General features: G+C 34.4%; 2 protein-coding genes across 2 annotated transcripts; one reads left to right on the forward strand and one right to left on the reverse strand.

The window, feature by feature from the left end:
- Positions 1-5912: 5912 nt before the first annotated feature.
- LOC121368649 (keratinocyte proline-rich protein-like) lies at positions 5913-6413 on the reverse strand. Its single transcript, XM_041493388.1, has one exon. The coding sequence runs from the start codon at positions 6411-6413 to the stop codon at positions 5913-5915; it is 501 nt and encodes a 166-aa protein (XP_041349322.1).
- Positions 6414-8193: 1780 nt separating this feature from the next.
- LOC121368044 lies at positions 8194-10225 on the forward strand. Its single transcript, XM_041492560.1, has 2 exons — positions 8194-8275; positions 9772-10225. The coding sequence occupies exons 1-2, from the start codon at positions 8231-8233 to the stop codon at positions 10147-10149; spliced, it is 423 nt and encodes a 140-aa protein (XP_041348494.1). The 5' UTR covers positions 8194-8230; the 3' UTR covers positions 10150-10225.
- Positions 10226-16937: the final 6712 nt, after the last annotated feature.

Raw genomic sequence — 16937 nt, forward strand, 5'->3', positions numbered from 1 at the left:
GACATCATCATATATTGTTCATCGAGAAATTAACAAACTTCCATTGCTATGTCTAGACCAATGGGATGACATTATGTTGTAATGAATGTAACAGAGGCAATTGTTTTCTATAATAGTATTTTTTTATTATTATTTTTTTCAAAACACTTTTACTTTTCTTCTTTGGTCAAACCAAACAGAAATGATTTACAATGATTTTATTTATTACTTACTTCAAAAAGTGTAATGGTTGTCCGGAAATCTGTAAATTCCTTCATTTTGAGAAGGTAAGCATTTCGGACTGAAGTGCAATGCCATCCAAAGCCTCTGCTCTACAGTTTGACTCAGTGTTACCACATTGCTGAATATTTTGTTATATACTACTATAAGAGTGACAAAATGAATCTCAACTGAATCCAGCTTTCCATTAACATGATTCTGCGCACCATTTATCGTGTAAATATCTACATGTGAAAATGTGCTTTTCCATGTCTGCATTTTCAAAATCAGATACTATACCAAATTTGATGTCATCAAAATGTACTTTTAAGCCAAATGTGAATACTTTGCTTTATGATACAATGTATGTCACCTTGCTCGGGTGGGAATTCTCTCCAGATCAGCTGTTGTATTGCGTTTCCTCGCATTTTAAATCGTCCTTTCCTCCAAAATGTGTTAGATGGCACAGATTTTAACCTAGTATATCAAGAATTTCCGGGACCCCTCTAGATTTCCTCTTTTTTACAGTTCACCAATTCCCACCCCTGTTTGCTGAAAAATTTCTGATTATTGACAACTCTACAGCAGCTGATAATGATGGTACTGAACTAAAACTACCTTTCTGCACTAAAAAAAAGACAAAAGTCCCTGTTGTGCCTAAATTATTGAGATCTAAAGCCATGTGATAAACTTGTGCTTGCAAAATCACATTGATGGAAGGGCAGACCTAATAATACAAGGGCAGACCTAATAATAGTTAGGTTTTCCACATAGAGTAGGTGAGTGACAATGTGTACACTGCGCATCTCCAATCAAATTGTAATAATGTGTGTAAATAAAAAAAATTGTGAAAGTTTTGCTGCTTTGGAGCAGGTGAGACACACTGTCCATTACACATATTATCAGGACAGGAAAAATTAACTTGCAAAATCATAGCTGGTTTGTCAAGATTGTGTTGACCCCCACACACACACACACACACACCATCCCCAAACACCTCTCTCCATGTGCCAGCTCTGAAGGCCACAAATGAAACATATATCAAGACAATCGACTCTTTACATTGGCTTTATCTGAAATCATGACAGAGTTTGTTTAGAAATAATCCTTTAATTTTGTTTAAAAGTTGTTTTTTAAACCAACATATTTTGTTATGACTACATGTAATCAGTTTTAACGGCCACCTAATAGCTTAGCAAATGTGAATCTGTCATGAAGTCATTTTATGCTAGCATGAAATTATTTTTGTAAATAACACAAAGTATTGGTTTCTATTATTACTTGCTCAATGAAATGAAATATATGTTTATATCTCTTTGAAAATGAGATTACAAAAGTTGTTGTGCTGGTTTGTTTTCTTTATAGGACAATCTTTGGTCTTCATTTGTTCAACTTAACGCTCTGTAATAAACTTTATTACTGGCTGTAATGTCATAATTTAATTTTATCATGTCTCCCTTTTTGCATTGGTTTTATATCAGTTATGGTTTGAAGATATTATTTAGTAGCTGCTACATTCTTATACTTTCCGTCCAATTTTGAACTCATTTGTCGTTTCTATGAGATTACATTGTATGTATTGTGATAGCTGATACGAAAGATCTTCTGAAATGTAGAGACTAGAAAAACAAATACATTGTATGTAGTGATATTTGATACTAAAGATCTGAAATGTAGAGACTAGAAAAACAAATACATTGTATGTACCGTATATCGTCGCCTGTAAGTCGATCTCGGCTATAAGTCGTCCCTAATTTCAAGCCCTGAAAACGTATTTTTTTATTGACCCGTTTATAAGTCGACCCATGAAAAACTACTTATAAATATTGAAATATTGCTTATTTTCAGCACATGAGAACAATAATATTTGAACAAAAGAAAATTATTTTACAAACTTCGGTTTTCACGTTTGGTACATCGCAATATAATCAGACTATTCCAATCAAACTATCATTATTACATAGCATCAAAACGAAATATTCCCTTAGTAGAGAGTGAAAGCTGTTTGACTGTTACTGTATAGTACTGTACAGATGGTTTTGTGCACAGACAACAACTTTATTTATAAACACTGACAACAGATCACTACGATAAAACTGAAAGTGTCACGTTTTGCCGCCATATTAATACATGTAAGGAGGATAACTCTGGAAAGTACACTGGTTTTTGTACCAAATGATGTGTGTCCCTATTGCTTTAGATAGTGAACTGCAGAGATCAGTCTATTTTAAGGGAAAGCTCAGTAATATTCATGAAGTTAATCACCGCCAAAACATTGTTTGAACAACCATTAATGCCAGTGACCAGATTTCAAAATAAACTCAGGCAACAGGTAGTTAGTATTGTTTACATTTTTACTATTAGTGATGACTGTTAATTTAACTAAGTGGACTGTTGTCTTGGCATGTGAGTGAGATCGTACGCCTTTTCGCATAACCAAAACCGTTCTAATGCCAAAAAAACCAGGTTATAAAAAATAAATGTGTCAAATTAACATATTTGAGTATAAATACATGGCATACTTCAACAATAAAACTTGTAAAATAATCCCCAAAACTAATATTTTTTGGTGAAATTTTTTTACCCTCTTATAAGTCGACCCCCCAAGTTATAAAATAATTTTTGGGTGAAAAAAATTCGACTTATAGGCGAAGATATACGGTAGTTATATTTGATACTAAAGATCTTCTGAAATGTAGAGACTAGAGAAACAAATACATTGTATGTAGTGATATTTGATACTAAAGATCTGAAATGTATAGACTAGAAAACAAATACATTGTATGTAGTGATATTTGATACTAAGGATCTTCTGAAATGTAGAGACTAGAGAAACAAATACATTGTATGTAGTTATATTTGATACTAAAGATCTTCTGAAATGTGGAGACTAGAGAAATAAATACATTGTATGTAGTTATATTTGATACTAAAGATCTTCTGAAATGTATAGACTAGAAAAACAAATACATTGTATGTAGTTATATTTGATACTAAAGATCTTCTGAAATGTATAGACTAGAAAAACAAATACATTGTATGTAGTTATATTTGATACTAAAGATCTTCTGAAATGTATAGACTAGAAAAACATCATGTCATTTATACTAACATTACATGTGTATAGAGACATTGTCGGATATACTTATATTACTCATATCACTACTCGTATATAGATATATTTTAATGAATATGAATGGATAATTAAATGGAAAAAAATAAATTCAAATGAGGTAATGTAATAGACATTCTCAATATGTATGACTTGTATGGGTATGTATTATTGTGCGGTATGGGTTTTGAAGGGCTATATTTAAATAGCAATTGTGCGTCATCAAAGAAAAGTTATGTCAAATGCAGACATTTTTGTTGCTGGAAGTATTTTTTATTGATAAAAATAAAGTAATGTAATCTTTTCTGTAATGCACTTTTGTAATATACATAAACATCCCTGTATCTCCAAATTTTGACAATGAATTGTCGTCTGCTACTAGTGAAGTAAACACCACTCCTGCGTCAATCTTTTTCTATGGACGTCAGTCTATTTCTATGGACGGCAATCTATTTCTATGGACGTCCGAATGAGTCCACCGTCCTTATTTTACATGAACCACATACGATTATATTGGGTCAGGATTAAACAGCGTTCAAGTGCATATTACATCTATTATAATAATATCTATTCAACATGAAATGTGTAGTGATTTTTTTTTCAATAATAGTAATAATAATCGACCAAATAAAACACTTGAAGGGTTGTAAAATTTACCCCACCCTATCAATGTACAGATGGTAACCACAATGCCAGTGGGCTGTATGCTTTACATGTGACAATAGGGTTAAAATTTATTTTAATGGGTGTTTTTTTTTATGCGTGTTATTAATATGGAATTTATGGACTACCACACATTGTTTCCAGTTGTTAGGAATTATTTTTCTTGAATATTGGTAAGTCAAAATATATACCGCATCAAAAAGGTTAGAATATTACAGTATACACAAGTGAATTAAAAATTAAAATTAAAATTGCACTATACGTTGAATTTAATGTTTGTATTTTAATGATGTATATAAATTAGGTTATGACTCTGTCAGTAATAATAAGAATTACATTATTATTTCTACACTATGTGAGATCGTCGCTTATCTGCACCAAAACCCATACCGCGAGGATATTGTATTCTTGAATGACATGTATTTCGCATTGCTTTAAAAATGGAACTTTAATTTAACACTTCACTAACCAAGTTTTCAGTTTTTTTGTTTTGTTTTGTTTTATTTCATTTTCTTTTTTTTTTGTGATCCTAGATTTAAGATATTTATGAATGTTTTTATTTCAGAAGGGATATGGATTTGAAATTTAGTGTTTCTTAGCTTAGAATGGGAATTGGGGGTTGGAGTGGGGTTGTTGTTGTTGTTTTGTGGGGTTTGTTTGTTTGGGTTTTTTGTTGGGGTTTTTTGTTAGACCAGTGACAATAACTGATTTTCACTGTTGGGAGTCAGTTCTTGTCATATTATAGTAAGAGTTATTTCCCTTTAACTGGCTGAGTACTTCATGAACCTATCCTACGGCGTGCGCTACAACAGCTTGCTCTGAATGTGCATGTAAAGCCCTATGACCTGACCTATCATACAATAATCTATACCTTTAAGCTGTATTCTTAAAAATATTTTATAAATTATCTGAATTGTTAAGACATGATCCTGAAATATGTTTTGTTATACAGTGAATAAATGAATATGTTACGTAAATTTTGTCTTTGTTCTTATTTGTTGGAAACATATTAAACATGCATTGTCTTTTTATTTCATAATAATTAGCGTATTCTGATGGCTTTATATGCATCCCAGCACAAAGTTCTTTAGTAAGTAATTGGCTAATTACATTGATGAAAAATAGTTGTGTTCTTTATACTGCATCAGGGTTTAGGTCAGAAAGGGGGTATGGTGGGGGGCTTCCTCCAGAAAGAAAATGGGTTAGGGTTAGGGTTAAGAAAAATATACAGTAATGATAAGAGTAATTAATTATGTCAAAATCTGCAAAACAAAGAAAAAATGTTTTATTTAAGGACGCACTCAACACATTTTATTTACGGTTATATGGTTAAGGACCACACAGATTTTGAGAGGAAACCCGCTGTCGCCACTACATTGGCTATTCTTTCCGATTAGCAGCAAGGGATCTTTTATTTGCGCTTCCCACAGGCAGGATAGCACAAACCATGGCCTTTGTTGAACCAGTTCTGGATCACTGGTCGGTGCAAGTGGTTTACACCTACCCATTGAGCCTTGCGGAGCACTCACTCAGGGTTTGGAGTCTGAATCTGTTAAAAAATCCCATGCCTCGACTGGGATCCGAACCCAGTACCTACCAGCCTGTAGACCGATGGCCTAACCACGATGCCACCGAGGCCGATCTGCAAAACAAATTGGGTATGGCGCCATATCCGTTTTACCCTTTGACAGAAACACTGTGAATAACATCTCGGTGATATTTATGTATGTACTGGTGTGGTTTAACTGGAATATTTTTTTTTTTATAATCAAAGATAAAATCTGGATTTTAGTCTTATCCCAAAACTTCTGTCTCACAGTAACACCCTGCTTTTTCATTTCTGACACGATCGATGGTATATTGTAAACCATGTTTATTGGAGCATAGATCAATACTGAAATCTCTCCTGCTTTAAAACTTGTGACCGTTTGATCAAGATTTAAACCTCTCCAAAAGCCTTGGTTAAGCATTCCTTTAACACTAATGACAATGTACATCTATGTAGTGGCTGTAGGTTTCCACACGGTCTGAGTGGTGGCTGCAGGTTTCCACACGGTCTGAGTGTTGGCTGCAGGTTTCCACACGGTCTGGGTGGTGGCTGCAGGTTTCCACACTGTCTGGGTGGTGGCTGCAGGTTTCCACACGGTCTGGGTGTTGGCTGCAGGTTTCCACACGGTCTGGGTGTTGGCTGCAGGTTTCCACACGGTCTGGGTGGTGGCTGCAGGTTTCCACACGGTCTGAGTGTTGGCTGCAGGTTTCCACACGGTCTGGGTGGTGGCTGCAGGTTTCCACACGGTCTGGGTGGTGGCTGCAGGTTTCCACACGGTCTGGGTGTTGACTGCAGGTTTCCACACGGTCTGGGTGTTGACTGCAGGTTTCCACACGGTCTGGGTGGTGACTGCAGGTTTGTCAAAAGACCAAATACCTTCAGTGGACCCATTCTCTGACAGTTCCCTCCCATCCCTCCCATCCCAACCTATTCCCCATGATGTATATCAAAACTCATGGGAAAGAAACAGTATAAGATTGATTGCTGCAGGGCCGGATTATGCTTTAGGTAAGGGGGGGGGGGGGGGGGGGGTCCGAAACAATATGTAAATGTTTATACATGTAATTTGAAATTTTACGTGGATATCAATTTAGATCTATATGGTGGGGTTGGGTTTTTTAGCCAGGGTGGGGAGGTTCCGTGCAACTGGGAAACCCCCTATAATCTGCCCGTGCTGTTAATGTATTTTATCTGTCAATGAAAGTGTGTGTCGTTTGTGTATGTATACTGGTATGTATGTTTTTCATGTGTGTCTGTATGTGTGATGTTTGTATGAATTGTTTATGTGTGGTTTATATTTGTGTCTGTGTCAATGTCAGTGTGTGGGTATATATGTGTGTCTGTATTAGTGATGTGTATGTGTTGATATATGGGTGTGGTGTGTATAGGATATATTAAACGAGCTTCCATATCATATCCTGTTTATGTCCTGAGTGAAATAATTTTCAATTGTCATGAGCTTTAGCGAGTGACAATGAAATTATTTCATGAGGGACATAAACATGATACGAAATGGTAGCGAGTTTAATATCCTATTTATTACCCATAATCAATTGTACTTTATATCACTCAACTCGTTTGGTTGACGTTCCTTTAAGGTTGTAGTGCGCCAATCGATGACATTACGAAGTGTTTCGTCCCACTTGATGTTCTAGTTGGACGTATCACTTTGATATGTACCTGTACACTACTAAGATATTTTTAACAATATGGGTAATAAATGGCACTATGTGTGATGGGTGGGTCTTTTATATGCACTTTCCCATGGACAGGAAAACACGGTTGTGGTGCACTGGTTGGAATGAAAAAAAAATCCCAATCAGTTGAGATGGTTCAATTCTGCAACACAAGCACCTAAGGTAAACACTCAACTGACTACGGTAAGCTAAATCCCAGCCCTGTGACCTTCCTTTATGTATATAAGTAAGTACGTTAATTAAAGGCACAGACCAGAGTTTTAACCCATAAAAAAATGGACACGAAGTTTAGTTAATTTACAAACCTGTAACTCATTTGGATAAAGTTACAACAGAGTGAAAGAAGAGTCTGTGATGTTAAAACCGGAAAATATTCTTAAAATAGACCAGAACTTGAATGAATAAACCACTACTTCTCAGACTCGCATGTGTTTTTAAAAATATGAAAAATGCATTTTTTGATATTAGAAACACCATGATGACCAGAAACACTTCGGGTTGTACAGAAATGGATAATCTAAAGAATAAAATATAAGTAATGTTTGATTTCAGTGATCATAAATGACTATAGTGAAAAATATGCTGTAGTGTTTACAAACTAGGGTCTGTCCCTTTAAGCCTGTAGCATGATTTTTATATTTCTTCATAGCATAATTTTCTGGAGCTATATATTAATCTTGTTAAACTAATTTTTTAGAACTGGGACATCTTGTGCAGTTGGGACATTTTGGACTGCTAAATTACAGGTGTTTTTAAATTGTTCATTTATTTACCAATGTTTTTTAATTTACTGACAGTGGACTGTGGGAATGCACCATCAGCAATACAATCATTTGACTATATGATATAACAAAAACGTATTATCTAGAGCTAGATGATTACGGATCATGTCTACCTATTTCTGTTACCGTATACAGATGACGTTTTCTCAGACTGGGCATTCATGTACATATATATACAGGTCAAGTGCTAAAACTGGACTTGTCTACAGACATTATCAAGATCTCAAAGATGAAGTTTGTTTTGTTTCTCTTTGCTGTGGCCACGGTGACATTGGTATGTTCAGGATTTAGACTAGTAAAATTGTTTCTCATTTGTACAATAGGACCTATGTAATAATTATGTAAATTTCTATTTTAATTTTTGTATGTATTTTGCCTGTTTCAATTTATCTTGATTGTAGAAATATCACAACTGTACAATATGTAATAATTATGTGAATTTCTATTTTAATTTTTGTATGTATTTTGCCTGTTTCAATTTATCTTGATTGTAGAAATGTCACAACTGTACAATATGTAATAATTATGTAAATTTCTATTTTAATTTTTGTATGTATTTTGCCTGTTTCAATTTATCTTGATTGTAGAAATATTCTAGTAGTTTTATAGTAACCAACTCTACATGTAATTTCAGACATACATACCTTTTTAGTTTTGTATACTGTAAAATAAATTTCGAGCTAATATTTGCAAAAATGGTAATTTTAGCATGAAGTTGTACATAATATTGTAATTAGCAACAAAACAAAAAAGCTTGTAATACCCCAAAATATTTTACTTAACTCAATTATTTTCATGCTTGGTCAAAACCAGTTGTAATGCACATACATGTAGGCTACTCCTATTAAAAAGTAGCAAGGGGTATTGTATATGCACTTTATTATATGAAGGACAGTACATACCATAGCCTTTGGTGTACTAGTGGGGTAAAACAAAACCTAGTCCAATGAGGGTTATTCATTGTGCTGGACCTCAGATAAGCACTTTACCATCAAGCTATATATCCTGTAACTGTCTGTTGGATAATAAGGATGTCCATTCAATGTGGCACTTTAAGCATATATTTTTTTACATGATGGAATAACTGATAACAGTTGTTTGCAGCTGTTTTGATTCTCATGTAACCAATTAATGTTTAATATTTGGGAATCTGCAAACTGTACACAGTATGTTTTTATATTGTTTGTTTTGGGGGTTTTGTTGGTTTTTTTCCCACATAATTGAGTATGGTTTTATCTACCAAGCATCTATAGTTTTGAGGTATAAATGTCATTGTCATTATATTCTTAAAAATATGCAAAATTCCAACCATATTCTCATCATCAAATATTGACTTTATTTTAAAATGGGCGAAACGTAGCCCAGTGGTAAATTGTTTCACCAGATTTGCGGTCACTCTGGGATCGATCTCCATTGATGGGCCTTTTGGGCTATTTATCGTTTCAGCCAGTGCACCACGATTGGAATATCAAAGGCTGTGGTATGTGCTATCCTGTCTGTAGGATGGTGCATATAAAAGATCCCTTGCTACTAATAAAAAACATTTCCTCTCAGAGAATATGATGTCCAAATTACCAAATGTTAGACGTCCAATAGCCAATGATTAATAAATTAGTGCTCTAGTGGTGTAATTAAACAAAATAAACTTTAACTTTATCTAAGAAGCATCTAAAGTTTTGAGGTCTAAATGCCATTATCTTAATATTCTTATAAATATGCAAAATCCCAACCACACTCTCATCACCAAATATTGACTTTTATTTATATAAGGCCCAGGATCCAGCAGTTGTCACCAGCACACCAGACGTGACAACCGTCAAAGCCGGTGGCGTGTGTAGGAAAGATGGTGACTGTGGGGAAGGCTACTGCTGCGTGAGCCACGCCATGGGTTTCAAGCGACGGTTTATTTTCTTGGACGGTTCCTCATCCTTCTTTGGCCACCATGACACTGGGCGGTGTGAACCAGAGCGCAAGGAGAATGAATCGTGTTACGTGTTCATGGTCCACGACATCTTCAACCCGAACCTCGAGGAAGGATACTGCCCCTGTATGGCAGGACTAGAGTGTCGCGGGGAAACCGTGGAAGAGATCGGAGGAAGCATCATCCATCACAATCCAAAATGTCAGCCAAAGCAAGCCAGTCCATGATGGAAGTTTAAAGTTTGGGGATTGTAACAGTTATACCTACTTCTAAATTGTCAATGAACATAAAATTTTGACAGATTTGTATTTGATGTAAATTTTATGGATAGTTTTAACAATTTTAAGATACGACAGGTTATATTAAAGTGACAGAACCTACATGTAGTTTTAAAAAACGCATGGTTTGTTCAAGAAGTAATGGTTAATGAGACCAACTTTAGTCATTTTTATATTTTATTAATTCCCTGTTTAAACATCACAGACTTTAGCTTCTTTTTCTTATAACTTTATCCAAATGAGTGTTGCCGGTTTTTTGCATATTAACTAAACTTAGTGTCCATTTTCATGTGCTGAAACAAGGGTCTGCACCGTTAAAGGGAATATGGTTACATTTTGTCTTTTCAGTTTTTTGTACAATAAATCTTTAACATGTGATGTATAAAGTTTTATGGGCTGAAATAGATTTAATATGTGATGGTCTGTATTAAAGGAATATAATTATGTTGATGATTTTTAGTGTGTGTGTTTTTTATTTTCATAAATCTTTAATGTGTGTTAGGCCTCAGATTTTAGACTGTTTAAAAATCCGGTATTCATAGAAAGCTACATGTAAATGCAATTGTCAAAATCACAAATCGTCTCATAAAAAAACAGGTGAATTTTAATATCTAAGAAAATAGTTATTGTGTATATACATGTAGTTTAAAAGTACTTAGAGATGGTCTGTTGGCATGTTCCCTTTGAAACTTCAGGTGGTATGAAGCATGGGGTCATTAAATTTAGTATATTTTTGTGTTAATTGTTCTTGTTATTAAAATATCTTTAAAGTAGTGCAGGTGTGTAGCGTGATCTGGACCTGGGGGGGTTCGAATATGAACCAAGTGGACCCTTTCTGCACCATCACAAACTCCATTTGTATAAACCTGTATGTTTTAGTTCTGAAAGCGGACCATTTGCTTCAGCTGGGGGGGGGGGGGGGGGGGTGGATGAACCCCTCAAGCACACACACACACCCAGCTTACGCCCCTGTAGTGGTAACTAGTGTTTTCAGAATTTAACGTTAAAAACAGACAACATATTAAGTAATATATTTTATAATATTATTTCAAAACTAGAATTATACAATTATTATGTATTTTAATATTATACACATAAAATATAGCATATTTTGTAATATCACAGTAAACAAATACACATACACAGCATGATGGCTATGGAAATATTATGTTTCTTATAGCTTTCATATGCATTGTAATTGTATTAAAGTAACCAAAATATATGTACAATTCATATTGCCAAATGCTCCATCCACTTAGCACACATTCTTATTTATTTTCTTCTTCACTAATACCCTATATCTAAATACACTGATTTACATAATGTACTAAATATTTGTACTCTTTAAATAAAATAAAAACAAATATTTAAATATCTCAGAATACCTGAAAATAAAGTGCAGTTATAAACAAATATATAAAAGCACTGTGCTTAGATGTCAAAAATTATCACAGGGGCTCTCAAGATTTACAACTGTAAATTTCATAATACAAAAACAAATACCTGTAAATTTCATAACATCAACAGGTAGATCATTACAATTTGATACTTCTGAGAAAATCCCTAACCACCACACTATGCACTGATTAAATAATTATCTATTTCACACATGCATTATGTGGAACACACAAAAATTAAATTCTTCGAGGTAAATGAATAATTATCTTGTTTATTATTTCTTGTGTATATTGGAATATTCAACAGTAAAAATTTTATAAAACAGATAATGTGTGATCAAATACCATATGTACATGTACCTTTAAGTTTCAAGTAATCACTGTAATGTTTGCTTGAAGGTAGAACAATTAAATAATGTGTCAGTTACCAATATACATGTATGTACCTTTAAATTTCAAGTAATCATTGCAGCTGCATTACAATGTTTTTTTGAAGATAGAACAATTAAATAATGTATCAGCTGGTTTCCAATACATGTACCTTTAAATTTCAAGTAATCATTGCAGCTGCATTACAATGTTTTTTTGAAGATAGAACAAATTAAATAATGTATCAGCTGGTTTCCAATACATGTACCTTTAAATTTCAAGTAATCATTGCAGCTGCATTACAATGTTTTCTTGAAGATAGAACAAATTAAATAATGTATCAGCTGGTTTCCAATACATGTACCTTTAAATTTCAAGTAATCATTGCAGCTGCATTACAATGTTTTCTTGAAGATAGAACAATTAAATAATGTATCAGCTGGTTTCCAATACATGTACCTTTAAATTTCAAGTAATCATTGCAGCTGCATTACAATGTTTTCTTGAAGATAGAACAATTAAATAATGTATCAGCTGGTTTCCAATACATGTACCTTTAAATTTCAAGTAATCATTGCAGCTGCATTACAATGTTTTTGTTGAAGATAGAACAAATTAAATAATGTATCAGCTGGTTTCCAATACATGTACCTTTAAATTTCAAGTAATCATTGCAGCTGCATTACAATGTTTTCTTGAAGATAGAACAAATTAAATAATGTATCAGCTGGTTTCCAATACATGTACCTTTAAATTTCAAGTAATCATTGCAGCTGCATTACAATGTTTTCTTGAAGATAGAACAATTAAATAATGTATCAGCTGGTTTCCAATACATGTACCTTTAAATTTCAAGTAATCATTGCAGCTGCATTACAATGTTTTCTTGAAGATAGAACAATTAAATAATGTATCAGCTGGTTTCCAATACATGTACCTTTAAATTTCAAGTAATCATTGCAGCTGCATTACAATGTTTTCTTGAAGATAGAACAATTAAATAATGTATCAGCTGGTTTCCAATACATGTACCTTTAAATTTCAAGTAATCATTGCAGCTGCATTACAATGTTTTTTTTGAAGATAGAACAATTAAATAATGTATCAGCTGGTTTCCAATACATGTACCTTTAAATTTCAAGTAATCATTGCAGCTGCATTACAATGTTTTTTTGAAGATAGAACAAATTAAATAATGTATCAGCTGGTTTCCAATACATGTACCTTTAAATTTCAAGTAATCATTGCAGCTGCATTACAATGTTTTCTTGAAGATAGAACAAATTAAATAATGTATCAGCTGGTTTCCAATACATGTACCTTTAAATTTCAAGTAATCATTGCAGCTGCATTACAATGTTTGCTTGAAGATAGAACAAATTAAATAATGTATCAGCTGGTTTCCGATACATGTACCTTTAAATTTCAAGTAATCATTGCAGCTGCATTACAATGTTTTCTTGAAGATAGAGAACAATTAAATAATGTATCAGCTGGTTTCCAATACATGTACCTTTAAATTTCAAGTAATCATTGCAGCTGCATTGTGACATGCATACATCAGCTTTTTCATGTTTGTTTTTTAATAAGATGTTGCATGTAGGTGTCATATGTAAATGAGACATACATGTGTATGGACTAAAGTGCCAAAAAGAAATTCATTGATGGCACATAAAATAATCCTTTAGATTAACAGCAATGGGTCCTTTATATGCATCCAGTGACGTAGCTTGGGTTGCCAGCGCCCGAGGCAAGGCAAGTATTGCGCCCCCTAACCAGTGGACCGTTAGCACTCCCAGAGTCCCTTTCACCAGTCCTGAATTTTGCACCCAGGGCAACCGCCCCGGTGGCCCCGCCCATGCTACGCCACTGTATGCATCTTACCACACACAATACATGTATCATGCTTTCTGATCTACAATCATGTACGTTTATATACCACCTCAGATAGAGGACCGAGAACTACTTGTGATGTTTTATAAAGGCTTACAAAATTAACACTTGATTATAAGAATGGCTCTTTCAACAGAACCATAATACATTGATACATGTATAAGCCTATAAGAACTGCCTTTTGGTATTTTATAAAGCTTATAAAACTAAAACATTTGATTATAATAATGACCTTTTTCAACAGAACCATAATACACTGATATGGTTATAAGCCTATGCACACTGCTTTTGATGTTTCATAAAGGTATACAAAACTGATATACTTGATTATACTAATTGCACTTTTCAACAGAACCACATTAAATAGATTAATATGTTATAAGCCTATCACGCATGACTTAATTATCAGCTGAGCAAAAAGTTACTCAGGCCTTTTGCTCCACAGATGGCTGTCAAGTGTGGGTGATTTTGGTGAGGTTTTCGCCTGGATAGCCCAAAATCTCACTTAAGTGTCGAAAATGTGAGCCAAGTACTTAGATGAAATAACAAACTGACCAATGGAAACTTGAATTAAAATTGCTGGCTTTTGTGCAGAGGTGGAGAGGAAACATAACCCAAAGAAAGAAAGAAAGAAATGTTTTATTTAACGACTCACTCAACACATTTTATTTACGGTTATATGGCGTCAGACATATGGTTAAGGACCACACAGAGTTTGAGAGGAAACCCGCTGTCACCACTACATGGGCTACTCTTTCCGATTAGCAGCAAGGGATCTTTTATTTGTGCTTCCTACAGACAGGATAGCACAAACCATGGCCTTTGTTGAACTAGTTATGGATCACTGGTCGGTGCAAGTGGTTTACACCTACCCATTGAGTCTTGCGGAGCACTCACTCAGGGTTTGGAGTCGGTATCTGGATTAAAAATCCCATGCCTCGATTGGGATCCGAACCCAGTACCTACCAGCCTGTAGACTGATGGCCTAACCACGATGCCACCGAGGCCGGTGGAACATAACCCAAAGCTCACTAGAAAACAATTACCACAGTCTAGATCCACCCTGCACAGGAACCTGGATTGCATGATTTTAAAACCCTGTCTTTGTGTGATTAGCTCAGCATTTAACTCATTATGTGCAGTGAAATTACTTTATTACATACCTACCTGTATTCAATCTTACTATAGTGATAAAGACATTTTCAAACCATGTGATAAATTAATTTTGTTATCACACATATGTGCGTCTGGACTGGAACTTTTAAATGGGGAATTCCCTTTTTATTTTTACTGCAGTTAGCACCTTTTTTTACTGATGTCATATATGATTTACAAATTACGTCCCATCGTATTTGAAACATTAAACAAGGCTTCCGCAGAGCATGATTCTGAATGTTAAATAAATCCATGAAAGGAGTTTTGATCAAAGTGTTGTTATGACGTTAAATTAAAAACCATTTTTGTAAAACATAAAATACGGTATGTAATAAATACAGAACTTCACATACATTGTTTTAACTTCCTATTTATTGCACAAGTTTATTTTGCACAAGAATATATACCACGAGACCACTATGCAGTCTTGTGGTATATATTCTTGTGCAAAATAAACCTGTGCAATAAATAGGAAGCGAAAACAACATGTGTGAAGTTCTGTATATATATTAACTTAGCAAAATGTCTTGGAGTAACTTTTTGCTACGCTAATAGCTCTTATGTGCAGCCCACTTTATAACTATAACAATGGCCCTTTCGACAGAACCATCCATTCTTGTTTTGAAATAACAATATGAAGTAGGTAACGGATGTATAATGATACACCAGCACATCGTTTAATTACCATGATAATAGGCAAGAGGAATGAAACTCTGTTGCATACTCATTGAAGGTTCTGGTACGTCCATCCTGGACATAACCTCTTGACTTCACCAGTGACCATGATGTTTAAATATAAATTATCCACACAATTTAAGTATCGGTACGAGAACTGTGATATGAATGAATGAATGAATAAAATAAAATATATATCAGCACTTCTGTGAATGACTGATAATAAGAATCATTGTTAACTTCATTTAAATGTGTAATTTAGGCAGGCCATAGGATTTCAAATTTCATGGGAAACACTTTTTTGGTTCCGTGCTTTGTAATCATGGGAACCCATTGGAAACTGTATATATATTATTTTTGTTGAATAGTTGTACTCGATATAATAATCATGGGGGAAAAAAATTTGGTTCCGTGATTTTACCGCCACACTCCTGACATGGTATTGGAAATGACTGTTACCGTGAAATCAGAAGGCCTGTTATGGTAATCTGGACATGGGTCACCAGGCACTAAGCTCATTTTGATTCCTGCAGTGTTGTACAAGAACCAGGTACCCGTAAAGTGTTTTTCTCTTTACAATGTGTTTTTATAAATAACTCGTATAATATTATGCTAAACAAATTAAAATCTCAGTGTATATACAAATCCTTGCAGTTAATCATCATATAAAAACTGCAGATTTATAAGAGGCTTTTTTGTGACACCTTGTATAATGACCAGTAAGTTATAAAGGACATTTTCTGATGCATTTCTTGCCTGTCCTGGACAAAGGAGCCGGTATAAGTTGACACCTGCACCCATGACAGGCGTGCATTACTACAGCTTGCTCTCAATGTGCACCTTAAGCCCTATTATCTGACCTGATGTATTTCTTCTATTCTTCTATAATAAAAGTAGTTTACCTCTATATGTTGCAGATATATGCTGTTTTGTGATGCTTCACCATGTTATAAAGTACACTCCAGATTTCCTTTTGTACACAAATGCATGCCATTCACCTCTGTGTTAAAAACATCTGGGGCCTAATTCACAAAGGTCTCTTAGGCTCTGTTAGACAACAAAGCATCCTCTTTGTAAGTCGGACCTAATTCACAAAGGTCTCTTAGGCTCTGTTAGACAACAAAGCATCCTCTTTGTAAGTCGGACCTAATTCACAAAGGTCTCTTAGGCTCTGTTAGACAACAAAGCATCCTCTTTGCAAGTCGGACCTAATTCACAAAAGTCTCTTAGGCTCTGTTAGACAACAAA

The sequence above is a fragment of the Gigantopelta aegis genome, chromosome 3, assembly GCF_016097555.1.
Source record: "Gigantopelta aegis isolate Gae_Host chromosome 3, Gae_host_genome, whole genome shotgun sequence".
NCBI lineage: Eukaryota > Metazoa > Mollusca > Gastropoda > Neomphalida > Peltospiridae > Gigantopelta > Gigantopelta aegis.